Source organism: Bactrocera dorsalis, chromosome 3, assembly GCF_023373825.1.
Source record: "Bactrocera dorsalis isolate Fly_Bdor chromosome 3, ASM2337382v1, whole genome shotgun sequence".
Lineage (NCBI taxonomy): Eukaryota > Metazoa > Arthropoda > Insecta > Diptera > Tephritidae > Bactrocera > Bactrocera dorsalis.
Window position 1 is genome coordinate 122,135 of NC_064305.1, and position 26,971 is coordinate 149,105.

At 37.7% G+C, this 26,971-nt stretch overlaps 2 protein-coding genes across 21 annotated transcripts in view; both read left to right on the forward strand.

Annotated features, from left to right (window-relative positions):
* On the forward strand, positions 1-6,470 carry LOC105228111 (uncharacterized; the record flags this gene model as incomplete). 10 transcript variants are annotated; one of them, XR_007422107.1, is given in 9 exon segments in its annotated part: positions 1-260; positions 584-610; positions 970-1,254; positions 1,547-1,916; positions 3,158-3,311; positions 3,392-3,499; positions 3,570-3,725; positions 3,954-5,012; positions 5,625-6,470. XR_007422107.1 is itself a non-coding variant. In XM_049451036.1 (8 exon segments), coding segments are annotated over 8 exon segments (1,409 nt in total), but the record flags the coding sequence as incomplete, so codon positions are not given.
* A 479-nt stretch (positions 6,471-6,949) lies between these two features.
* The window catches only part of LOC105228109 (mitogen-activated protein kinase kinase kinase kinase 5), a 75,776-nt gene continuing 55,754 nt past the window's right edge, over positions 6,950-26,971 (forward strand). For 2 of the 11 annotated variants that reach the window (XM_019990961.3, XM_029550971.2), the window contains exons 1-2: positions 6,952-7,103; positions 8,270-8,655. In XM_019990961.3, coding sequence (XP_019846520.2) covers positions 8,533-8,655 — 123 coding nt within the window. In that variant the 5' untranslated portion in view covers positions 6,952-7,103; positions 8,270-8,532. Of the gene's footprint in view, positions 8,656-26,971 lie in introns of all 11 variants that reach the window. The other 9 variants (XM_011207748.4, XM_029550969.2, XM_029550970.2 and 6 more) reach the window with 9 other exon arrangements.

The following is a 26,971-nucleotide window of genomic DNA, read 5'->3' on the forward strand; positions in this document are numbered from 1 at the left end:
AGCCGCGTCCGTATGAGACGAATCCGGTGAGTGGCACCATCACTGTGGACTTTGTGTTCATTGAAGGTGCCGAAATACCCGCTGGACCCAAACCGTACAAACTGAAAGAGGCCTTGAAGATCAGCACTCCAGTCATTAACGAGCACATGAAGAGCGGCGCCGGTTTAGCTGATGCGGCTGTGCGCGCCTTACAGGATGGCGCACTGTCAACAACCGGACAACCCAGCAAGAGCACATTAATTATACATAGCGTCCAAAGGGTGAGTTCTAGACTTTCACGATTTTTCTAAATCTCACTTAAGCCTTTAGCTGCCTATGGAGAAATGGTGTGCTTTATACATACATATTTCAGGCGGAGATTCATATTAAATCGTTAATTAAAAATTAAAATGTCAAATCTCCGCCCAAGCAGTTGATATAATTTTTTATTTAATTTCGAATAATTTCGATGCTAAATTTGATTTTTGTTTTTCATGTTGCTCACTTCCGCTCTCTCACCGTCACATTACGAAACGCTTTTGAAAAATCAAATTATTTCCTGATTCGTTCATATTGCACCATCACGCAACGTCAAAACAAATAGAACCAAAACAATTCAAATGCATTTAAGGTAAATTTGTATTTAAGTTTCTCAGCATCTGCATACCGATTCACGTTTTGTTAATTAAACCCGTTTCATTTATTTATTTTTAACATTATTATACAACTTTTTTACATAAACAAAACTAAATATTTCTTTTTGAGCTGCACTCATTTTGTGCATAAGTTATTATATTTATTTAGTTTTTGAAATAGTTGAGTACATAACCTTAAAAAGTAGATAAGGAACTTACATATGTTTACGTATTTTTTCTTCGTTTTGGCTCGCTTTCTTCAATTGCTTATAACTCTAATGATTCAATGCGCTTTCTAACTAAAATTAACCTGTCAAACCGCTTCCGACCGAAATTTCGTCTGCAACGGAAATAGGTTGAAGTGAATAAGGACGGCAGAATCGAAGTTAAAGAGTCACCACAAGAAGAAGTCGACGGTGCGGTGACACAAATTTTAGAATCCCCATTAAACGACAATACGAGCGAATCGTTGCCCACCGCCAATACGACAGCGGATATCGAGCAAATACAACAGGAAATTTCGGTGGCGACGGACATAACCGCTAGCCCCACAGACTCATGTCCACCAAACGATGTGTCCCTAGATGAATCGGGTGTGGCATCAGGTAACAGCAGCGCTTTGGTTGCGTCCAGCGCCGAGGTGAGTATGCCAAAATTGTTCTCTTATTCGAAAGCACGCTGCGAATGTTGCAATTTTGCTAAAAATGCTTTAACATCTTGTTGGAATGATTTTCAATTAAAACTGAATGCACTAAAAATAAACAGTTTTGTGTACTTTAAGTGTGTCAGGTTTAGCACTCAGTGATTATAATTTGAATCAAAATAAGCTCAAAAGTTTTTAGCATACCTTAAAATACACAAAGTTCAAAGCTCATATAGCTGATGTTTTTGTCGTTGTAAATTAATGTTAAGTTTTTCATTTCATTGCACAGTTTGGTCAACCGAATGCCGCTTCCTCACCACAGGCCCACAATGGCTACTCACCATACAATGGCAACTCGGCTACAAACAGTTCACAGAATTATGGCTACCAAAGCAATAGTTTGCCCCGCAACGGTGCTGCGACTAGCACACCATTAAGCAGCGCTGAGCTGGACGAGAGAGGACGGAGTAAGAAACGAAATTTCTTTGGAACATTAAAAAAACGTTTAAGTCGATCCAAAACACGCACCCATTCGGCTGATCGTGGCGCTTTGACGCCGTCCCACAATAATAACGGTACCACCCCAACAGGAACACTTAACGGTGATTCACGTTCATTATCTGTCGATCGTGCTGTATTGTCTAAAAGCAATTCACTTGGTAATTACCATTCACCCACCTCTCCAACCAACCACTTGGTACTTGATCTAACACTTGTGTGGACGTAATTTTCACTCGCTCTCTTTCATAATGCTTCTTAACTATTTATGTGTGGAAAAATTGTGTCTAGTTTAAGCGCCGTTATTGGATTTACTTTATTCTATTTTACTTTAGAAGCTTTCTTTACGTTTGGCAGGAACTGTTTTATAAATCTTTGGGATAAATCTTTATAGCAGTGATATGTTTTATTGGTTTTATTTTATAACTCATTATTTTCAGTTGCTTAACCCAAATTTTAAATAAATTTTTGAAAATGCGGATTTCAAAAATGCACTGCTTATTAGTAATTAAATTTATTTTGGCGTATTATTTAGCTTATTGCTGTTTTTATAGTTTTTTGTGTAATTAAATCCACATACATATGACTGTACTAAGTAGTCCTATTTGTTTTGTCTATCTCTGTTTCTTTATCTCTAACCTAACACTTTCTACTGTATACGTATTTGTCTTTCTTTTCCAAACACACTCCCTAATCTAACCTACGCTACCACGAAAACTATGCTACTTCAACGCCGAAAATATGAATTGTATGTATGTATGACCCCTTAATCAATATTATATTTATGTATGTACATGTGTAATACTAAAATATGCATATCCTCATGATATACACACGCAAACATATATACACACACATGCATATCAATTTCGTACTAACAAAACACTGTAACTCATTATTTCCTTCCGCCTCCTTTAATTTGGGTTCGCGTCAAAATTTTTAACATTTAATTTACCGCTTGATTTAATTAATTTAAAATATTATTAATGCATTGAAATGTGCATATTCAAACCATATATGTTATTAATTTAATTTTACTCTCTTTTAATTTCATATATTTCCATCTTATGATTTTGGGCGATTTTGTTTTAATACAAATAAAAAAAAACGAAAAAAATCAAAATGGGAAAATCTGTTCACTTTTGGATAATCGAACTCCTTCACCCACCGCTATATATATTACTACCACTACTTGTGTTACTTAACAATATTTTTGCTGCAAAAAAATGGAAACACCCTGAAAATATCTTTGGTGAAATGTATTTTATCGTAAATGATGTGTAACAATTGAAACTAAACTTATAATTTCGTTTCGGTACTTCGAAACTGCACGCTTTTCTTAATTTTATTTTCGTAAATAAACGAAACTATTCAAACTATACAAAACAACGAAAATACACAGGCTTACGCGCTGGTTCGTCACGACTTGATCACTCAAGGCAATCTTCAATTTCAGAATCGTCCGCAATCTCAGGTTTCTCGTCAGCCAGCAACAAAACGTACGTGCATGAAGCATCCACGCTGGTGCTGGAGACGATCGAAAATGGCGTGAAGCGGTGAGTCAATTGTCGAGCACTCGTATATTAACTCGCACATCTTAAGTGCTTATCCGTACATTTTCTATATTTTCTCCCAGGCATTTCATTGTGCCGCTGGCAATCGCACAACGGCCCAGGTGGCGTCGCAAAGGCACAAAACTGCACATTTACAATGACCACACCTTTATCGCCAAACATTTGAGCGGGTAAGCGTCGACGTAACTTTCGTTTGTCTTTCTGATGAATTTTCTATAAATTTGCTTTTTGCTTCCACAGTGGCGGCTTGCAATGCCAAGTCTGCATGAAGTCCATCCCGCGACGACCGGGCAAGCAGGGTTACGAATGTCGCGACTGCAATTTGATCTGCCACAAACAATGCCACATACGCGCACCACAGGCGTGTCCGAATCCTACAGTGCTTTCAATGGAATTGTGAGTAACAAATTATAAATGTTGAACACATTTGATAATCTGATTTTTGGCGAGCAGAATTGGTCGAGAGTTCTGAGCTGTCAAAACAGATTATGGTGATTGTGTGTTGGAAGCATAGTTTTACTAATTTTAATTTTTTTTAATTTTCTCTCTTCTCTCCACATCCTGTATGAAAAACTTTTTAATTTTTTTGTACTTCCAAATAAAATACGTCAAACACAAACACAGGACCTCATTTCCGGTACTCACAGAACAAGATATACTCTAGTCAACTTTATATTTGAATTTCTAGCGCTCATAAGTTTTATTGTCATAAAAACTTTGAATTTTTCATTAAAATATACATCGATTGAAATGTTTTTAATTTATGCGAAATATGTACTTCAGAAAACTTTTCTTTCAAAATTCATAATATATAAAAAATATCATATTTCTTCAATTATGTGCATAAACAACAAAGACAAATATTAAAGCTAGAGAAGTTGAATATTATGCTTTTTACGGCTTTTACGAAATTGTTTCTAAACTCTCAACTCGCAACGCTTTCGCATTGAAACCCAAAACTGTACGCTAAAATTAACTTTTACCCTTCAAACGCTTTTATAAATAATATTATTTTGAAAATGTTCATAGGAAGTCATTATTCACTTCACTTAAACCAAAAATGGATTTTTTTGTATCAATACATTCTGAAGCTTTGAAATCAAAATTAGTTATGTAACTTATAATTTTTCCTTTAACCGAAAATATTTTGCCACATATTTATTGTCACACTGATTCTACTTTGTAAATTGTATCACTCACAAAAGGTCAACAAAGGCATACTCATATAAAACTTGCTTTCAAAATCTCAAGTTGTAAATGGTTTCCATATACATATTTATTATATTTATGGTATATAACATCTGCTATACATACGCTTGTCATCTAACTGTTTATAACGCAAAATAATGCCAAACCGCACTTAACCCATGCACAGGACGATGACTTCTAATGAAATAGAGCTAAAAACGCCAGCAATTCCACGCTTAACTAACCATTCTATAAACAGTAACAAGTTTGAAAACAATTTTGTAATCATTCACTGTCGGCTATATACACGAGCTTTTCGTGCAAGCTTAAGTTGCCATATACTATACATACATACATATTTTCATGAGTTTTGAACTCAAAAACCGTAAATATTTTCCGCCGAAGCCATAATATTTAAAAATCAAGCTGTACTCAATGCTCAGAAGTTTATAAAAGTCAATAAGGTACTGCATAATTCGGCACCTTGTTTCATAGGTAAGCCAATTGCATGTGTTCACCGAGTTCGATAATTTTGAAATAGTTTACTTAAAGTGTTGAGTTGTCTGACAAATAACGCCGAAAATGTACGCTTCAATACTTGGATGTTTTTGCTCTGAAGCTAATACCAATCTTTGAATGATGCCTTGAAGCTTTTTTTTTGCTTGTTTTTCAAGTGCTAACCAATCGAAGTTGTGATAATGGTCCAGGTTTAAAGCATGGTTTGTGCCTTAACTGTACTTGCCCTTTTCGCTTGCTACTAAAACGCTTGGTAAATTTGAAATTAATTTCTAAACTAAATTTCAATTCGAAATTGTGTTGTAAATCTCAAACAAAAAAATTATTAGTATACTGTATGAAAACTTTTCTGTGAGTTCATGTCCTTGTGTTATTTTATTTGTTGGACCGGAAACGGATTCTAATGCGTTTTGTTCTTTCAAACCATTTAACACTTTCATTCGAATTTGCAAAATCTTAAGTATTAAATATCTGAACGTTGTTAGCTGCTGCTGCATTCAATTCTATTCTGTTTCCTGCTATAAAACGCGCTAAACATAAAGATTTTTGTAGATAATATACTAATTTGTGTTTTTCTGACTATTAATACAGATCGAAACTTAATTCTGCCGCTGCGGATCGCAGTATAAGGAAATTATGAAAGCGAACATAATGCACAAACATCCGCAAGCATCTATGATCCGTCACAATAGCCTCGACGCAGCACAACGTAACAGCTTCGCAGAAAGAAAGGAAAACACTCGAAGTTATCCACAAAGCTTCTGAGGGACAGGTCGAGCGGTTACCAACACTTAACCTTTTATTTTGCTGTTATTTCATGTAATACTTCTAGCTTTTTTAGAAATTTTCGAATACTCGCACACGACAAACTACATAATTGATCATTGCAAAGAGTTTAGGTACAAAAATCTTAATTACGTCGAAAATTAAATGCTAACTATTTTTTGTTATATTTTTTACTTCTCTGTGAATCTATTCTCACTTACTTTGTTGTAAAGAAAATTTTCACTTATTTGTATATTTTTTCATGGTAAGATTTTTTTTAAGTTATAGTCATTTTGTTGTTGCAATATATTAACTAGGTCTCTATCAAAAGTTACAGTTTTAACAAATAATAAAAATTCCAACCATATTTTTTAAATTTTGTAAACCATAAAAATGGGAAATTTGTAAAGTTTATAATTTTAATTCTTGTTTATTTTAAACGTGCAATATTCACTATCTAGCTTAAGTAAATAATTTTTTAAGAACTTCTTTTGTAATAAGTTTTTAATTCTGTAATTAAAACACCTTAAATCACGAAAACTGTACACATTACAAATCAAACGATCACAGTACGAAAACACAAATAAATGTTCAAATAACGTAATTATTAAAGCGAATATGTATCAGGAAAAAATAAAAACTGGTGGATTTTTAAGCGAAACTACAAAACAACGTGTTTTGTTTATTAATAATAATATTTAAGTTTTTTGAAAAAGTCAGGTGGTCTTCGGTCACTTCAAGCAGATAATGTAGAATATATTCTACATTTTATATATTGTACATTCTCTGATTCAAGTTTCTGTTTGGCTGTAATTGTTAATATTTTATAACACCCTGTACTAAAAATTAAAAAAAAAAAAAATGAAACTTGACCGGTAGATGCCGCAGTAGTTGCTTCCAAAATTTCTATATGTGGAGTTTCAGAAAATTTCAAGTAATACATTGATTATTTTCAACATTTACAAGTATTTCAAAGGAATAGTACTTACACTTTATTATACTTTCATTTCAAAATTACAAAAATACATAATTTCCATTTTGAAATTAATTACGCTAATTAATAAAAACCGATCTTTCCATGCAATCGTAAATAAATGTGCAGTTAGAAACCCAATTTGCTGTCAAATACGAGACACTGACAGCGCAGCACCAAAACGTCGACAGCGAAGGCAAGATAGCAGCAGCGCGATATCCATCGTCTCATTTGTTAATAATTCGTTTCGCTGTTTTCGTGGTCGTCAACTATGCTGCGTCGCGTATCTAGTGGAAAATGTTCAATTTCCAATTAATTTATAAACATAACAAGTAAAAAATTAGAAATACAGAAAAATCATTTTACTAATGTGTTAGTGAAAAAGTGTTGTACAAATGTAAAGAAAGTGTAAAATGCGTTGGAGATAAAATACAAAAAATTAAAACGACTGTGTGGCAGCAGTAGCAGCAGCAGTGGTGCCTGCGACATCGCCCTGTTTTTTCAACCATCTTCTCCGCTATTGTCTGCCTATTCAGACAGCGGCTGCTGCCTCAAAGTCTTGCAATTCCGTAGTTCTGTCAGTATTATTATTTCCATGTTTTCTTGTGTAGTTTTCTGTGCGAAGTGAATTTCCAATAATAAGATCGTAAAATTTTCTGTTTAAAATTTGTATAGTTTTTTAGGCTTATGGCAAATTGAAAAAAAAAAAATGTTTAGTGTGGGCTGTTCGGAGTACAAAAGTGTTTCTTCCATTCGCCAAAACGTTTTTAAAGCCTATATGTGTAAAATTATTAAAGTTGTATACGTGTGTAGTGTATGGTTTCCGTCCTTCACTTTCTTTGTTTCTCTGCCTCAAACTCTCACCATTGCTACTGCGTTAACTCCTTATAAAGTGGAACTTCGTGTGGTTAGTGGTGCGCGAAGCTAAACGTGGAAATCCAACTCTGCGAAGTTGTCAAAGTTGTGTTGTTATTCCAATATTTGACACGTATTACGTATGCCATACTATTTTACATTTTACACTTCCTTTGAGGATTTAGTGCGTCCAAATAATTCTCAATGTGTGAAACATTCTCACTCGGGAGCAATTACGCAAGCTCTTCCAAATGATAGGAGCATCGGATATGTGAAAATATATCAGCAGAAGGGTAGTGTAATTAAAAAAAAAATAAAAACGCTACATTCACAAAGTTATTTGCACAGTAGATCAAATCGTACCAAACCAATATTAAAGGCTGATTAAGTGTTATTTTGTGTTGTGCAAATATTTGACGCCGTGACTATGTGGTGATCTGCGACGAGTAACGAGCAGGTGGTGGCTACACAAGTAACAGCGGCTACACATACTTAAGTTGTTCGTTTCCTGATTAAACAATCGTATTCAAAAAGTGTTGAAGTGGCGCTTACTTGTTATTTTGGCTTATTAGAGAATATTGTTTTTGCTATAGAATATTTCAGACAGTGACTATAACTTTTTTTGATATTCATTTCCTCACAGTGCTTAACTATCACTTGGGTAATTGTACAAGCTTCAAGTGACAATATTTGTAAAAATTTAGTGAAATACCTTTAATTTACCTAAAAAATCATAAAGTACAATAAAATAAATTAAAGATATTTAATAATACGTCTAGTTCAACTTAATGATATTACAAAAAAAATCTTACCAAATAAAATAAATAAATTGTACTGAGTGCTCATACTGCTCCTCGGCTTTGGAGCTTTTAAGACAGCTACGTGATTATACTCAAAAGCAACAATATGGCACACGCCCACCATAATGCTGCTAATCTGCTTAGTTCAGATATATCACGACGCAATCCACAGGACGAATACGAGCTCATACAGAAGATCGGTTCTGGCACATACGGTGATGTTTATAAGGTAATTATTATTTGTTACATATTTTTTTTTTATTGTATGTTAGTCGTCACAGTTAAATTGAGCTTTAGTAAGACATTTGACATTTACGACCAATAAATGATATTTCAACAGCCTTTATAAGAAACATGTGAACGCACTCAGTACACCATTCACAACATGCAAGGGGAAATTTATAGCCCTCAAGTTAAAGTGCTCTTATCTTAACTATCGATCAGCAATAAAATTTTAAATTCTAATTTCAATAACATAAAGAAATGGGAAGAGAGCGAAAAAAGAAAGTCCAAATAAAAAATGGCCTTTGTGGAAAAGTAATGTTTTGGAGTATGAAATAGATGCAGAAATGGTGTTGTAATTGCTTTGAACACCATGTGTGGCAAACTCATTTAGTTATTAGTCTGTAAAACAAAAATCTGTATATCATCGACATCGATATCATGTTGCGAAAAATGCCGATTTAACCCATAATTTCCCATATTTTATATTGTCGCTTTTATTTTCCTATTCTATACAATTAAAATTAACTCATTCAACTTGTACTTTATGACAAGTGTTTGCTTGTTGTTTTCCCTACTTTTGGTTTTTGTTCTGGTTTATTGTTGCCGCCTGAAATCCTTTTGATTCCCTTGACAGGGCCACCGTCACACCAAAACAACTAAAGTTGTTAGCGTGCAATTCATATAATACCCTTCAGCAGAGCGTTCTTATCCCAGTCAGCCATGCTTGTGAAATTTCGGACTGGTCGCACCAGCGAGCCTTCATCATTTACCAACAACCAGCGCCTTAGCATCTCCCTCTGGCTGACCGCAGTTCGGCTACAGCTGCTGTTGCGGTGGCTATCTCTGGTGGGGCGGTGTCTTCGTCAGCATTTTAGCCCGTTTATATAACACTTCCATGCGACCATCTTTGTTTGTACGGCTTACTGTGCCCACGGCCCATGCTCTCCGCCGGCCATCCTTTTGCACCGCAGTCACAGCTGGAGTCTGTGATTGGCTGCTCCGATTTCATGTGGAAATGACAGTATTGGTTGCTGCACAAGCTGAAGGCTGTTCCAGTGGAAGCCTTGGCTAACTGGTGCTTGATCTGTTTGCTGCTTCCGTGTCCAGGAGTAAAATAAAAAATGTAATGATACCACAAGGCGTCAGGATCAAAACTTGGTTTATATTTATCTTGCCCACTATTCCGCCTCGTCAGCCTTTAAGTATACACATTTTTTATTTTAATCTTATAGCCTTTTGTTGTCCAAAAAGTAGGCGGTATTGCGTTGCCCAGAGAGACCGTAAAGAGTTATATATGCGTAAGCTAGCCACTAGAAGCCTAAAAGCGTCTAAAAAAAGTTAAATACAATAACTGTTATAATGAATAACTGTAAATTAAAAATTACGATTTTAAGTAGATTTTAGGTTGTGAGCGGGAATATGTTGTCTTTTTATTCTCCCTTCACTTTTCACTTTTAAATTCTATGCGGCTATGAAAGGCTTAGCAATTATCGTCATCGTTTGTAATGCTTTCGGACATGTAATTACTTTTTTATCCCCTTAATTCTCTGGGTCACTTTTGTTTAACTTGCTTTGCTTTGTTTCGTTTTCGTCTTCGTTTCGTTTCTGTATGCTTTCCGCTTTGATTTTTGTTTGACTCTTGTAAGCTTTTTATGCTCTCATTTAAAAATCCTTTTGCCTTTTGTTGGATTGCCCACTAGGAGACATCTGTATATCCGCATTAGTGTGCTTCCTTTAGGATACAAAAGTTATTTACGGGATTCATATAGTCTCATAAAGTAATAACTTACAACGGTCCGAAAACATAGCGTTGAGAATTGTAATGGCGTAAATTCATTTTTGTATGTGATCCAACAAAAAATTTATGGAACAAATTACAATGCGTTCTAACAAGTTGTGAGTCCCCTAATTCTATCAGAAGTAGCTGCAGCTGCAATCTAGGAATTTATGGTCATATCTAGTTCATACCTGGAACTCGAAAGCGTAAAAGTGTTAGAGAATGACATCATAATGAGTTAAGGTGCAATTTTAACGAAATTGAGGAAGCAATAACAATAACAAATGGCGGACTTATGCTCACGAATTGATACGAGTACATACAATGTAGAAACGTTTGCGTAGGCACTCTGAGGGTGTTTACTTAATATCCAGCAATAAAACAAGTGTACTATAATTACTGCAAAAAGAAAAAAACTCTAAACGAAGTGCGAATTGAAAAATGTGCCAGAAGTGCGAAAAGAATTCTGCAGAAGAATTAACGAATTCGCAGAGATACATAATATGCGGAACTTCGCAAGGAAACGCAAATAATGCAAAAAGGAAAAAGTGGAAACGCAATACAATACAAAAAGGTATTAGAAATACACCTGCGAGCCGCCAATTTGCAAACCATTTAATTTCCGCTTATTTATGTAAGTGCAGTAGATAGGAAAATAGAAATAAAGGAATAGAGTTGAAGGAGCTAGTAAATATGTAGGCCTTAAGGCAGCTAGCTTTTGGATAAACGTCCTGGAGCAGCAACTAGCTAAGTTGTGGATGCAAGTTGAGTCTCCAAAAGCGTTGTGCTCTCTCCAAATACACACCCATACATTTTAGAAATGAAATTTTGCTCCCATAACTAAAAAATTCGCCTTAGCGGAATATAATTCCTTTGATATGTGCACATTTTCTGCTTTTATTTTATAAATTTCTTTTATCCTTAACGTTTTTCGTGTTTTTTTTTCTCTTTATGTACAAGTACATATGTTCTTGCATCGTTCATCTGTTTGCTTACTAAATTGTATATACATATGTATACATGTGCAGAGTTGCAGTGATGCAATGGCGAGTACTAAGAACTCACAGCGTGCCCAAAGAGGCCGGATGAAAACCCGACTTTGATAGGAGTGTGGCGATAGCACAGCGCAATACTTATAGTATATTTGTACATATATAGTACCATACATAGCTGAAGGTAGTGGTGTGATTGTGGCGGCTGTTGCTTTATGCCTTTTTATTCACTCATTCATTCTTTCCCTCATTAACGGCTTCCATCCGTTCATTTCTCTGCGTGTACAGCGAACTTGTCTGACGACCTTGAGCGCTTTGCTGTTGTATTTGCTGTTGTTTTTGCTGCTGTGTTTGTTGTCCGTGTTGGACCAGTGCATAACAGTGTTAGTATGCGACGTTGACGACGTCCATGCAGGAGCCGCAGTGGCGGGCAGCTAGCCGAACCTTCACATTGGCATGGTTCGTTCGTAATGGCCATTACTCGCCTGTTTGGCAAACTATTCCGTACAAAAAGTAAATGGATGCGAACATGGCTGTTACAGCACAAATGAAAGAAACTTTTCTCTAATTTAGTAAATTTTAAATTTCATTTGAGAAAAAATGCGGAAAATCGAAAACGGTCGTGAAAGGGTTAAGTTTGTGTGAATGGAAAAGTTTCTCCAATGGATGGCTGACAAAGACAAATTAATGCTATTACATACATATAAACAAGCAGAGCATACTGAAGTGCACATAAAAAGTGGGAAGTACTACGAAATCTACAAATTGTGATAAACAACAACTTTGCCAAACACTGCCAATTAAAAAAAGAAGTTCTAAAGTGTTCCTAATTATCATTTTAATTGCCATGACATTTCGACAATACATATACATACATATATCCTGAAAAGAAATAACAAAGGGAATAATTAGATTGTTTTCTTTCTTCTAATATGTTTTCTAATCATAAGCAGTGTCACAAATAATTTTCACACAATACATACGAACATACATACATGTGGCATATACATGTATTGGATGTACGCGCGTAATTTATACCGTTTCACCTGAAATTTGAATATTTAATTACGGCTAAACTGGCGCAGCGCTACAAGAAGTAGAAATTACCTTAATAAAATATGTGCATACATACATACGAGTATGTGTATACCTATGTGTATGTATATGAGCGAAAATCCACATGTGTGTGAGGTCTCCACTTTGAAGTTAAAATTTGGTGACATAAGGTCATACATACATACACATACATATGTATGCACTGTAAGCACGTCGATGCATCTGTGTAGGTATTTGTACACATACTTAGGCAACACTTTAGGTCCACAATGGCGTTTTTCACTTTCGGTTATTTAATTTATGCAGAGGCTCCACAGAACTATTCTAAATTCCGTCAAGTAATTTTATATTCTCACACATATGAAACCCTAACCTATGTATGTGTGTCTGTGAGTAAATACAATTGCATCAACAAAAGTTTTTTCCGCAATGAAGACTCGCAAGGCTATTGGATGTGTGTGCGAGGGTGTAACTGCCATCAGCGCGCGCATGTGTTAGCCGACTCAGAGATGTGTTTGTGCTTATGTGTTGGTATGTATCGCTTAAACCCGTTTCGGTGCTTCGTCTTGGAAATTAAACTTTATAAATTGTCAACAAATTGTTTAAATAACTCCTTTCAGCCTTAAGTTTTTAAAATTCGTGAAACGCTGAATTGTTTCTGAATTCCAGCTTAAGCTTGATTAACTCAAAAGTAAATTGATAAAGTTTCTGCTGCATATTGATTTTTGCGTTAACGATTCAATTAGAAATGAGCCTGCTGAGAATTTTGGCTGATACTAGAGACCTCAAATAGGTATCTATTGCACTTTTTCTTACCAAAGTACTCAAACAATATTAGATCGTTGAAATAACAGTCCTTGACCGACTGAAATTCGGCGTGATTGCGGTATCGGAGAACCGGCTGTTGTGAGAATTGACACCTGGTAACTGGTTAATTGGTTAGGTCACCATCAAATGTCATGTTGATGCTGTTGTTGCGGTAGAAAACATTCCTGAAGTAATTTGTAGGCTGCCGGTTTTACAGTTCGAGTCCGTTCCGTTTTGTCAAACATTCGAATTAGAACCACTATAGCATATAGCTGCCAAAGCAACTGAGAGATCAAAGTTCCCGTAAGGAATCTTTTGTATTTGTGAAAGATAGCTTTATTATAGCTTTCGGCAACCGAATTTTGAATTATAAATTTTAAAGAACTATTTATCAGTAAAATATGTAGTTCTACACACTTTCAGAAAGTTCACCTTAAACCCAAAAAAAAAAAATATAGACACATTTGTCTGTGGATTTTCAAGTAAGCACTGGAATTGCGGCTCACCTTATGCTTAAGTATAGACAAAGTGTGATAACAGCGGCTTTCTGTTGACGCCGCCGATCCTTCGGGCTATGTGGCAAGCGGAACTGCAACTGCGCGGTTGCGTTTTTTGTTGTCTTTTGATTTCTTAAAAAATCAAGACGAAGGAATTAAAAACAGCGACACGAAAAAGCAAAAGAGCACTTGACTTTCGTTCGCTTATTTGTTAGTTTTTATGGTTGGCCGTTGTTTACTTATTTGTTTGTGGGTTGGTAGTTTGGGATGTCTCGCTTTTGATTTGTTTTCTTTTCTGTTTCTGTTTTGTTTGCCATCAGGCGGTCGAGCAATAGGCTTGGGGACGTACATACATACATATGTATGTGTGTATTAAATTTTTAAAGCGCTCTTGTTCTCTGCTCATTTTCCTCGTTTGCCACAACAACAACTGTGCAACACTTAACTTTAGCATGACTTTTGAAATTTTTCCTTATTTTTATTTGCTATTACGAGCTGCCATTAGTGTGCATCTGTTGAGGCGGCAATTATTTATAACTGTAAAGTTTGTTGAACCGCCCTCCAGGCGAGCGTCCACTGCCTACTCAGGCGGCTTCGGTTTTGTTGCTCTCAAAGTGTTTGCCGCCCTTTGTTTATGGAAATATTATACAAAGATGCATACATTTATACATAATATACATATACTGTGCGCTGCAACTTTTTCTTCGAAATTTGCTCATATGAATCACCGTTGATCGATTTCCACGCGTTGCGCACCACGCTAAGCAATATCTGCAAACATTTTCTAATAAATTAGTATCTTTTGCATTTTTCGCGTGCTGCCATTATTCTTCCATTCCATTTCTTTCTTCGGCGTTTTCGGGTTGTTGGCAAATGCCTTTGGTTTTAACAATTTCTCACTTGCGGAAACTTATACAATTTCCTTCCTCGTTCCAGCAACATGCAAGCCGTTCGCAACACTTCCTTTCCTTTTAATAAATATTTCGATGAAATAGGGCAAAACACCAACAGCAACAATAGCATTGTGTGGGAACGGTGGCATTTGAAAACACAGCGTAAATAAAAAATCGCCCGCCAGTTTAATTTTTTCGAGGAAAAAATACACCCAGAGGTGGATAATATTGAAATCAGTGCAAAAAAACACACACATTTAAAACAATGGAAACCCAAAACTCGGTTCTAAAGAAAAATTGCCAAACAACAGTAGCAACAACAAACCGTTGGCTCACATTTTGTATTCCATTATCACCTTCACAATTGCTGCTGTCACGTCATTTCATGCCGTTTTCGTCGCCTCTCGCTCCACAACATGCTTTCTATCGCGCTTTCACAGCGTCGACCTACGCGCTTCCTCCGCAGCTGAAACAAGCAATAAAAAGTAAGGAAAATTGTTGTGAAAATGTCAACTTCTTTCATGTTGCGGCAACGGGCAACGGGCGACGGCAACCACCAACAGTCCTTGCGGGAGCAGCTGTTACTGTTACTGCGCGCACCACAGACGGGTGGATAAATTTCGCCGCGCATAACGAATTCTTCAATTCTTCAATTATGCAATTTTCTATTTGCCGTTGTCGCCTCTTTCGGTGTCGCTTTCGGTTGCAGTTACAGTTTCAATTTCGTCTTCGCTGTGGTCCGCGGCATGCCACCGCCTGCAGTCGCTATGCGAGAATGACCGAATTCCACGCTGCGACTGTAACATTCGACCAAAATATGTTTTCCTAAAAGTTTTGCGCTGCCGAAATGCCGCAATCTTTTATGCAAAATGCGGGCATTTGCTGCGGGTTAAACGGCGGAGCACAAATTTGCGGCAATTCCAATTGACATATTCATAAATTTTACATTTCTCAAGTTTAAATGTAGACTTTTTAAGAGCAAAGGAAAGGTAAACTGACTGTCGACGTTGCGAGTTTTCGAGAGAAAAGTTCTGCGAAAGATTTATGGTCCTTTGCGCGTTGGCCACGGCGAATATCGCATTCGATGGAACAATGAGCTGTATGAGATATACGACGACATTGACATAGTTCAGTGAATTAAAAGACAACGGCTACGCTGGCTAGGTCATGTTGTCCGGATGGACGAAAACACTCCAGCTCTGAAAGTATTCGACGCAGTACCCGCTGGTGGAAGCAGAGGAAGACGAAGACCTCCACTCCGTTGGAAGGACCAAGTAGAGAAGGATCTGGCTTCGCTTGGTATCTCCAATTGGCGCCTTGTTGCGTAAAGAAGAAAGCGGTGTCTACGCCAGTAAAAAGTAGAAAATAAGAAGGTATAGCGTTAATTTCTCTGGCTTGGCCATTGTAATACCTAAAACTTCGAAGATGTATTCAGGCGATAATTGTCCGCGGTTCTTTGAGTTTCAATTGGTGTCCGATCTAGATGCACTGTATTATTTTGTATGATTTTCTGAAACTGCCAAAGCTCCTGCCGATCTTGGTTGTAGAGGTTGCATACCAGTGCGATCAAGACTACTACCTGCTTCTTTGCTCGTTGAGTACGAAAATGGAGGACGTTGCTGAAACTGGCAATTGGGAAGTTCAGACTGTGCGCATTTGCCAGTTAGCCGCAGGCAGTTACTTGACATCCGCCCGACCGGCTGCCCTTGCTGTGTCCGCTGCCAGAAACGGAAATTACATAAGTTTTTGTGTAGCGACTTTGGCGTTCGAGCCGCAAAGAAAGGCAAACTTTTGTTGCCGAAAATTTGTGTAAATTTTAAATTCTGTCTGTATGTGTGTGTTTGAATGTAGGCGTGACTGTGAATCTGCACGTGTGTATGTAGTTCCATCCATGGCTCTTGTTACGCAAAGTTATCTAATAATTTTCTAGCTACCACACACACATAAGCGTGCTTTCACTTACTTCCACGTCTATGCAAAGGCAAGTGTTTTGGGCATGGTGAGGGGGTTGATTTTTTGGACGCTTTAAGTAGGCACTGGGCTTCCGCACTTTGATGGGGCGCTCCATAAAGAATGAAATAATCCGCTTAGACGCATTAGGCCTCCAAACAATCCCTTGTCCTTTTAGCGTCTACTCCATTCGGTAGCGTATTTGTGCTGAGCTTTGCGGCACTGTTGCCAGTTTGTTGAAATAATATTAGTTGGCTGCCGGTCGCCCTGCGGAACAATTAAAGTTATTATTCCGAACTCGCAAATGGAACTTCCGTAATAAGAAAGTAAGTTTATAATTGAAATTTACATTTACTAGTGAAACATATTTTTTCTTACTCATTTCGTTTGGCAGCACCACTACTGTTAGTTGATTAGTTCGTTTGGTTTGGTTTGGTTTGCCTATTTGTTCGCCGCCTGCAATAACCGTTGTTCATTATTAACGGAATGGCCAAACTGATGGCGCCACTTAACTTTGGGCGACGCACTTCGTTCCACTGTCAAGTGGGGGACGAGCGATTCGTTGGCGTCAAAGTGCTGATGGCGAATCCGACACAGCAACACACGAACCGAAATGGCTCAAATCATATGTACATATGTATGTATGTATGTGTGTTGTATGACTGTGCGGCTGTGAGCTGCGATTTCATCGTTCGAGTTTTCTTTTTATTCTTTCGTCAAGTTTACGAATTTGCATACGATTATTGATTCATTGAATATGTGTTGTGCTACTTACCCACTTGCTGTTTTTGTTGTTGTTTTCACTTTTCACATTTCACGACTCACACACGCACCTTTCTATGGATTCTCGCATGTTCGCAATCGATGGAATCATACCAATTGCAAAAATGGCTGTCAGGTACCGTAATTCGCTCTCAAGTGCAGCCACTTTTTGACTTCGGGGATTTAATAGTGTCATATTATATGTATATTAGAGGCCTTTCTATCGCCGCCACTGTACAGACACTGCGACAGAGACGTTTAATATGATCAAGCGGGCTTACCCAGATGTTGCTTTAGCAGGAAGTGGTGTGTTTCGATAGCACCAGGCCTTTTTGGAGCAAATTCAAAGTGAAAACGATGCTTATTGTCTTTTTTGACATCAAAGGAATCGTCCACCATGAATTTGTTTCTCCTGGACAAACCGTCAACGCCAAGTTTTACGTGAGAGCCCTCAAGAGACTCAACCGAATGGTCAATCGGGTCTAACAAAACATCGCAGACAATTGTAAGTTGCACCACGACACGACCCCGACTCAAAACGCCATTCTTGTGGCATCCCAACGCTTCCGCAGTCGCCCTGCATCCCAGATGTGCAAGCATTAGGAGAACGTCCATGAGATGCAAGCATTAGGCACCTCGGCTCTTAAGACTATTCCGGAGAATGTCTTCCGTGACGCCTTCAATGCTTGGAAATCGCTCTTACAGTGCTGTATCGACGCAAAGGGAGCCTATTTTCAAAGTTTTTAAAGAATTGTAACGATTGGTTCAATACATTTTTTTAAATCAACTCAGTCCTATTACCTTCCGGACAAACCCTGTATCTTGAAGTTATTTTCCATACTTCTTAAAAAGCGTAGTGTTTTAAAAACTGAAATGAATTGGCTTAATATGATTGGTGTAATATTAATTTTTCTCTACGAAATTCAATTACTTTGTTTTTAATTGCTTAGTTTTCTGCAACAGCAACGCTGGTACTGCGAATATCGAATGCAATCGCCCCAACAAGAGTAACTACAAAGCAACTCCGCTCCGCTTTCTCTATGAGTAAAGCTATCAGCGCAACTAAGTTGCTAACCATTGCATCCCCGTCTGCAAATAGTTTAATTGATGGCAACAATGTTTCTAATTGACGTAACTGTGTTGCATAAAGCGCAATTTTTGATTTATTTCCGCAGCGAAGTCTGCTCGGCGCTTCATATCCCCATATTTTTACTTGCCCTGAAAGAATTTAAAACAAATGAACCAGGATGGAGCAGCACGCTTCCCATTGCATAATGTGCTTCCCCGAACTTACTCACACACAAACGTACACATATGTGTGTGTGTGTTTGTGCGGACGATAGTAGTAATCAAAACTTTTGCTCCTCGTTAGCATGAACATGAAATATGCATGTGTTTGTATGCTTGAAAAAAAACGGCGAAAAATTAAATTATACTCATATCACATTTGCCTGAATGTATGTAAGTGTTGGTGGAGTGTGGGCGGTGGCGCTGCTGGCAGGCGGTAACTGATGCCCTGCGTGGAAATCCAACATAATGGAATTAAAGTGTTCCCATTCAACGTTGTTGTACGAAAGTTTTCTCCTATGCAGCGCTAAATTTCAATTGTTTTATGGCTGTGTGTTGGTGACTGTTGTGTTGCTGCCAATTCGCAGATCCATAAAATGTTTTTGGTTTTTATCGGTTTGTTGTTGTGGCAAGAATCCTTGAGGCAATTACTGCATTTTGAATTAATTCACTTTTAAGTGTAAATGTCTACTGTTTTCTATAAATATGTAATTGTATATATATATATATGTGTGTGTGTGCATAGCTGCTTAACAATTGCTAATGAAGCAAATATTTTCGATTCGTTTCTATTCAATGAAGTCAATGTGTTTTTATTGTTTTTTTTTTGTATGGAAATACACACACATATAAACAGAGAAACGAGAATAAAGTCAGCTGCATGAATATTTAATTATGCCATGTAAATACAACGTAAAATATTAGGCAAATTGAAAGTGGCGCGTTCGAAGTGTGTCCTGCGTTGCGTATACGCCGTGGAGTGCCATTCGATTGAGTTGTTTGCTTAGCTGATTTTGATTATTAATTGAAAGCGAAAAGCTTTTAGTGCAAAATTTTCTTTAATTTAGTGCTTTCATATACATATTTAATATTCCTTTATTTTCGCCATGATTATGAAACCGTCGTGTTTTATACAATTTTAACGCTTGTGAAAGTAGCGTGATTGTGGCAGTGTGCAGTCAGTCGCTGGTCATCTGTCTGTCTTAGAAAGTAAATTTTGAATGTATATTTTGCAATTTCAAACTGTTCTTTTTCGTTATCTATTTTCATTTATATTCATACATATGTATGTACATACATATATGGAGAGAAGTGTAAGTGTATTGCCTCATTGCTGTTTTATCTGGCAGTAAATTACATTTTAAGCTGCTTTAACTGCCATTGCTCGACCGCCACACACGCCGCTGTGATCAGTAGATAGCAAGCAGTGAGCGTTGAGGCGGCGGCTAACGGGGCTGGGGGCCTGCGCTCATCAAATTTAAGCCATTTTAAATTGACAACAAAGTGTGCAAATGTTTGCGAAAATTCCACAAAAACAATAATAACACCATGCACATCAAGCCACCCAATGAAAACAAAGTGTTTTACTGCGCTCACTATTTTACCTTACGGTTGCTATTAAAACAACAACCACACTAAAGGCAGCCGCATATCGGCGCTGACTGGCAACCGATCTCCATATTTTACACGAGAATCTGAAAGGGATTAAACAAGTACTGGCAGACGCTGCAACGACGACAACACAGCGCCAATGCCGCAATTGGCGAGAGAGCGAGCGGTGATGGCGCTACTTATGTGTACGAGACATGTGGATCGTCGAAGTGTGGGGGGAGGCAAATGGTTATAGGTGCTTGTGGAATGCTTTGAATTGCATTTTCTACATTTTCCGCAGACTCAGGGATTTTCATGCGAAAATGCACGAATTCATGAGTCAAGGCAGCAGGCACAACAATAGCAACAGCGGCGTGCAGCGTTAGCCAATTAAATATACAAAGTATTAAAAATGTAATTACCAAAGTTACGCTATTCCATTGTAAGCCTAGCGTACTCAAACAAAACAACGACAACAAAAGCGATGACTGTGAAAATGAACACAACAACATGGCAACTAAAGCGTACATGAAACAAATGGTTGAAACTGCAAAACAAAAGCGAAAACTGGCAAAAAAAAAACAAAGAAAAAAAGAACAATAACAACAACAGCGAAATCAGAAACAGTAAAGTGCCAGTAATGACACTTGTGCAATACTTCACACTTAGTACAATAAATATTCTTACCGATATTTAAAATATATGAATCAGCTCGTATGTGCGTATGTGTGCGTGTATGTCAGCTGAGCACGTTCAATCGTTTAGATTTGGTAGTAAAGGTCAGTAGTCGGAAAACTTTGTTGAAAGCGCTTTCTTGTGCGAGTGTGAGTATGCGTGCGACGAGTCTGTGTTGTCTATCAGACGTTGGGGTGCAAACGGACTAGCACGACATTAGACGATGTTGTTCAAATAGTGGTTATAAATAAGTATATTGCGAACTCGTCCCTTTTCTAACTGCTCCGCACAGAACTTCCGAAGCCAGTTTGATTTAAAAAGTAGTACATTGACAAGTGTAATGTAACACTTTGATACTCACCTTCACCCTCTTATCTCCAATTTTTCTGATTAAATTGTATATTTAGAAGAAAGTTTTACATATGAGCAATGACTCATTGGAGTGCGTGTCCATTGTTGGGCCGTTATGACAGCTTTGTGGTTGCTGTTGTTGCCACAACATTAATTGCTTTGCTTATTGCTGTATTTTTCTTCATCACCGGCAGTTTTGTATGCCACAATGCAGGTTATAAACCAGAATGTTTGCATGTATGCGAATAAAATGCTTTTTTCTGATAATTTTTTCAACGGCTGAAACGTTTGTGTTGGCCATTCCATTCTTTGCCTACTTTGGCATAATATTCTGATGATTTAAAGCACTAATAATAATAAGGTTTATTGAGAAAATAATTTTGATTAATTTTGTTATGCCAATCACGCTTTGCGCTCATCCGTAGTCGAGTACTGCCCACAGTGTATTTGGCCGCTGCCAGTTCCACATTTTGTAGTGCGAAGTCAAATTGTTCAACTCGTTGCTTAATAAACAGTGATAAAATGAAAACAGAAAGCAAAACTGAAATTGAACACATTTTCAAAAGTACATACACAAACATACAAATACACAAGCAAGAACATAAAAGGAAGTCCTCAATGACAGTGCAAAATTAATTGAATAATTAAAAAAGCGATTAAATGAAGGAGTAAATAGTTAATTCTTGAAATATTTACAAAAAATTACCGTTGAGTAGTTCACAAAATCTAGTAATGAAGAATTTACTCCTAAGAATTCACAATTTTTTGTTTGTTAAAAATTGTCTCATTTAGGCCCCCTCTCCGGGAGAGCTGAGGGTTGTTCCCGCCAGGTGTGCCATGCTCTTGAGCATTGCGCAGGTTTTCGACAGCGTTTAAATCTTCAATGAAAACGCAAGATTGACAGTAGTCTCATTACCTCTGTGTGCCGCAAACTTGAGACATTAAGCTGCATCAATGATAGTATAAATATACATATGTACACATGCATAAGAAAGCTCCGCTTGACTGACTTTCGGTAGCCGAAGCAGCCATCCGAAGAGAACATCAGACGCGCCACGACAACAGAAATGCCAAGCGGTTGGGGGTATGATGTGTCGCCATACAGTTCGTATTTTTCTTGTTTTTTGTGTCATTACCCGCCATCGCATATCTGTAAACGTTGAAGCACATAATCAGTTTTTACTAATTGCGCCCATGCATATATACATACATACGTTCATACATACATACATACGTACTCATATACGTCGTTGCTTACGCTGTGTATAGTGGAATTCCAGCTGTTCTGGCTCGAGCGCACAAAGGTTGGTTCAACTGCGCAGTCCAAAGTTTGCGACGTGTTTATGTTCTTCCAGTCGGTTGGCTTTATTGTCATTGACGTGCGCTTCGATAGACACAAGAATTATGTATGTATGTGGATACATAAGAACATATGTAAGTCTTTGTCTGTACTCTTCAGTTCCATGCAAATTGCTTAATTATCCGCTCTAGCTTGTACTCATGTTTGAGTGTACTCTTCGCTTGGTTCTAGCTCTTTAAGATTGCGCTTACTTGCCTCCATTTATCGTAGCTAGCGAAGTTTGGCTTGCCTTCTTTAAATCACTCTCTCACTTCTTTCAAACCCACGCAGAATTATGTTCACTTTATGCCACACATGAAATATTGAAAATATTCTCATTAATTTGAATTTATGTGCATAATTTATTATTCCACACCACATTCACTACTTCTCATTAAAGTATTTCCTTTGAGAAGTTATGCCATTGCTCTTTACGCATTCGCGGCATTCCCAAGCTAACCTTATATCTACGAATATGTTTGGAATTGGACAAAATGCTTTACGAATTTTATCGAGTTAGTGATTTTTACTTAAAGAAGTAGTACTTTATGAGAATCAACGGCCAGACGTTGTAGCTGAAAAGTGCTGTTACATCTGAAACTAGATCAATCATTTAGTTGCCTTTCTGAACTTTCCTTTCAATGTTTTTCCGTTTGGAATGGCTGCTGGTATGGTAGAATATTGGTTGCGTGTACTCACAAGTTATGAGTCTATCGAAAGGAAAGGAATAAGCTCTGTAAAATAATCCGGGCTCAATAAAGGCCAAAATTATAAAGAGAGTTTCTTACGAGGTTTGCCTGTTTGGCTCACATTTTGAAAGTACTTAGAAGGTAGATTCTATTTTTCACTACCCAATTCTACTTCGCTTCTCGCGCTGAGTTCGCCCCATTAAAGATGGGAACATTTCAATTAACCTCCGCTAATCCCATTGCTTTATGCGCTGTTATGGTGAGGCCGCATGGTACTCAGAACGCAACGGTAATTGTTATGTGTACATGGGCGAGTACTTACTACACACATATGTATGTTATATGCCGACGACCTAAAAGCCAGCGCTTGTAGTCCAACAATTTGTTGACTGCAGAACGTAACCAAACCAAACAAAAAATAATAAAAATTAACAAATTTTCAACCGTTAGTTATGGGCTTGCGCATGTACTGTGTACTTGTTGTCGAGTGGGTAATACCTTCTTTATTTATGTCTACGTTCGCAGTTGTGCCGTTAATAATATTTATTTTCGTTTCTGTTTTCACAGTTGCGGCTGCTATTGTTGTTGTTATTATTATGGCAATTCACTTTGTGACCAAACGTTGCCGGCCGTGCGTGAGCGCGTGTATGTGTGGCACATATGTGTATTCGTGTTACATACGACCCGGCAGGAAATCCACTTACTAATTCGAAAATGACTCGACTCTAATATATTAAGCAACCAAAATACTTCGTGCTAAGACCTTTTTCCGCTGAGAGCAACTGAATTCGGAGAAGAAGCCTCATTATTCGGTATAATTCTTTAAAAACATCAACAATTTCGATATAATTGATTAGTAGCTATCTTCGATGGGTCATTTCTCTGCTCGCTTTTGCTCTCTTCGTTAAATATTTACATGCGAAAGCAACAGCAAAGTTATTGAAACAGGAGAGTATGCAGATACCTCATTTAAGTGGTGTAACTTCTATCTTCAATAGAAAAACCACCGTTAGATTGAGTATCTGGAGAGTAAAGCTTGGCAAATCCAAGACAGCATTCCCCAATCTTAGCGACTACTCAAGTACGCAGACTGTACAGCATAGAATATGCGTTTTCCTACAAGGATTGTGTTCATGCGAAGTACGGCACTGTGCATAAAATGAGGTGCTTAGCCCGCTGATTAAACATTTGCACAACTCCAAATGCCCTATCTCACACATAGCGTCACACCTTGTACTTTGCTTAGGCCTCGTTTGTAGCTCAGCATTTATTTCAGATAAATTCTAGTGATAAAAAGCAGCACTAATTTCATTTCAAGACTTATGCTTAGCTTTGGTGTGAGAAATCGCTAGTGAATCAGTAGAGTTCTGTGACCCTAAGCGTGTAATTGTTGTCCTTAGATACTCCCGATAGACCGAGTGTCTGCTCGCTTATAAAAAATGACGCATAAAGAGTGGTAATGAACTTTAATGAGGGCACAGCCATAGCAAGTTACCATATTAACAACAAATAAGAGAATCACTTCCATAGCAGGCAGTTCATTGCCATTATTGGCATTTGGTTAATCGCCTACTGCAGGTAAGACTCGGTGAATTCAACTGGGATTGGGTAGACGTGCAGATGGAGTCATTTAAGCCAGTGCCTGCGCCAGTCAAACATTTTCAATGCTCTGTGGTACTTACCATAATCTTGTAAAGACTGTGTACAAAGCGGAAAGAAGGTGAGCAATAAAGGAAAAACACGAAAATAGCGAGGAAAAAATAAAGATGTGTGAAAAACACAATGGCCGATTGATTTTCAGCGCATTTCACACTTTGTTTTGAACAACGAAAACCACCACTGCTTTCTGTGCTCTCACACTGGCTGCTTCCCGCCCATTGCAACAGGCATATGTAACTCAAAAAGTGCTGTGGCGTGTGTTCGCTAGTGCACGTGTAAGTTACACGGTGCAATTGCAACTCATTTTTATAAACTTGTACTAACGCATTTTACATGCCCTTAAATTGTGTACATACATATCTACATCTGTTGGTACGTGTTTCTGAGGGGGTGTATGTGTATGTGCGCGGCAGAAACACAATTTTTAAAACATGGTCATGCTCATGCCCTGGCATATGTGCTGTGAGTGAATTAACGCTGAACCACCCACATTTGCCACCACCGCCAGCGGCAGCTGTGGCAACAGACTAACTGCCACGCCACATTCTGGGTGTTTGGGTGTAAGCGCGTACAGCAAAGTGGGTCAAGGTCAAGTAGTCATCCAGCTTGCGCTTGCTCACTCACCAGCGTTGCTTCGTCAGTAAATTTGACGGCCTCAGTGCATGGATGTACATATGTACACTCGACCGGTGTTGCGACGGCCGAAGAGCTCGCCTCCCATATGCACCTGCTTGTATCACCTTACATGTACATACATATGTATTTGGTATGTATGTGGCCCACGTATAGGTCTGGTCTTTTAGTTTTCGTACGTGCTTTCACATGTGCTGACCTTACGTGTTTCGTAACGTTTGTTTTTATTAAAAATTCCGTGTTTTCTTCAGCTTCGGATGCTGTTGAAAGATTGCTATTTCTTTAAATTCGTATTAAGTTGAGGACAATTTATATAAGTTATCGCATTCACATTAGTAATGATCCTTAAAAATTTTTGCGCTCCGATAACTTACTCTCAGTGTCATTACTTAATTAGAAAACCGCCAACTTTCAGTAATTTCCGAACGAAGTACTTGCTTTCATGAGAGCTTTTTTTTTTTTGATAATAATTAAAACAAGTTCGAGCAAGCTTTTTAGGTGAGCTTATCTCGGATACATTTTCTAACCACTTTCACAAAATAAAAGCAAAAATCCCACAAACGGTTTAAATGGTCCTGCCGATATGTGACATTTTTGCCAAATTTTTTTTATAAAATTTATATTTATCACAAATATTTACCAGTTGGCAATAACGCTCGACTGCCTGCTGGTGAACTAAGCTGTTTAACTGCTTAACCCTCTTACCGCTGTAGTCATGTTTTACTTATTTTTTTTTTTTTTTAATTTTCATCCAAAAAAATTCCCAATTTTGTCTATATTTTTTCATTTGTTCGCTCCGTTTGTGCGATTAAAATTTAATAGTCTTACTGTCTGTCTGTCCATCCCTACAAGGTGTGTGTGTGTGTGTGTGTATGCCTTCCATCCGGAAATTACCAGGAAATTCAGGAATATTTTTGTTCTATGTGTAAGCTCAATGTTGACTATCCTTTTTATTATTTTTTCATTACTGTGCCTGCTTCTACAACATTTCACCTTCCGTGATTTTGCAAATTGCAATTTGGCATATTAGATTTGGCTGAAAATCCCCCCAACCCAGTTGCTGCTGTGTGAGAGTGAGTTTAGTTGAAGTGACTCGCTGCATTGTGTGAATGCATGGGTGCCACTTAGCAAAAAGCTTTCATTTTAAGCCTCCTCAGAGGTTCCCGAAAAAATCAGTTTTATTAGTAGAATTGTTTTTCTCTCTTTACCGAACAGGAAAGTTAACTTATATTGTTCAGAGGGCGCTAATAAAATCTGAATATGTTGCATTATAAAATATGTCGACCTATTTTTAAACCAAAGAAACGTCACTGATGTTATAAACGAGTCGATACATGAGCTAAAAGAAAACGAGCGGCTTTTGTGTTATGAAATTTTTACAGTTACAACAGAGTTTCAGCTTTCCCACAGCGTCTTTGCCAATATCTCTCGAGGCCTTAGTTCCTCAAGCGCGCTTTACTAATTCCTACTTTTACACATAACCTCTTCAGCTCTGTTACCCTCCCTAACCCCTAGCAAATGATCCAGTAAAATCATGCTTTCAGTCCACATCGATTATTATTTATGCAAATAAGTTACTGTC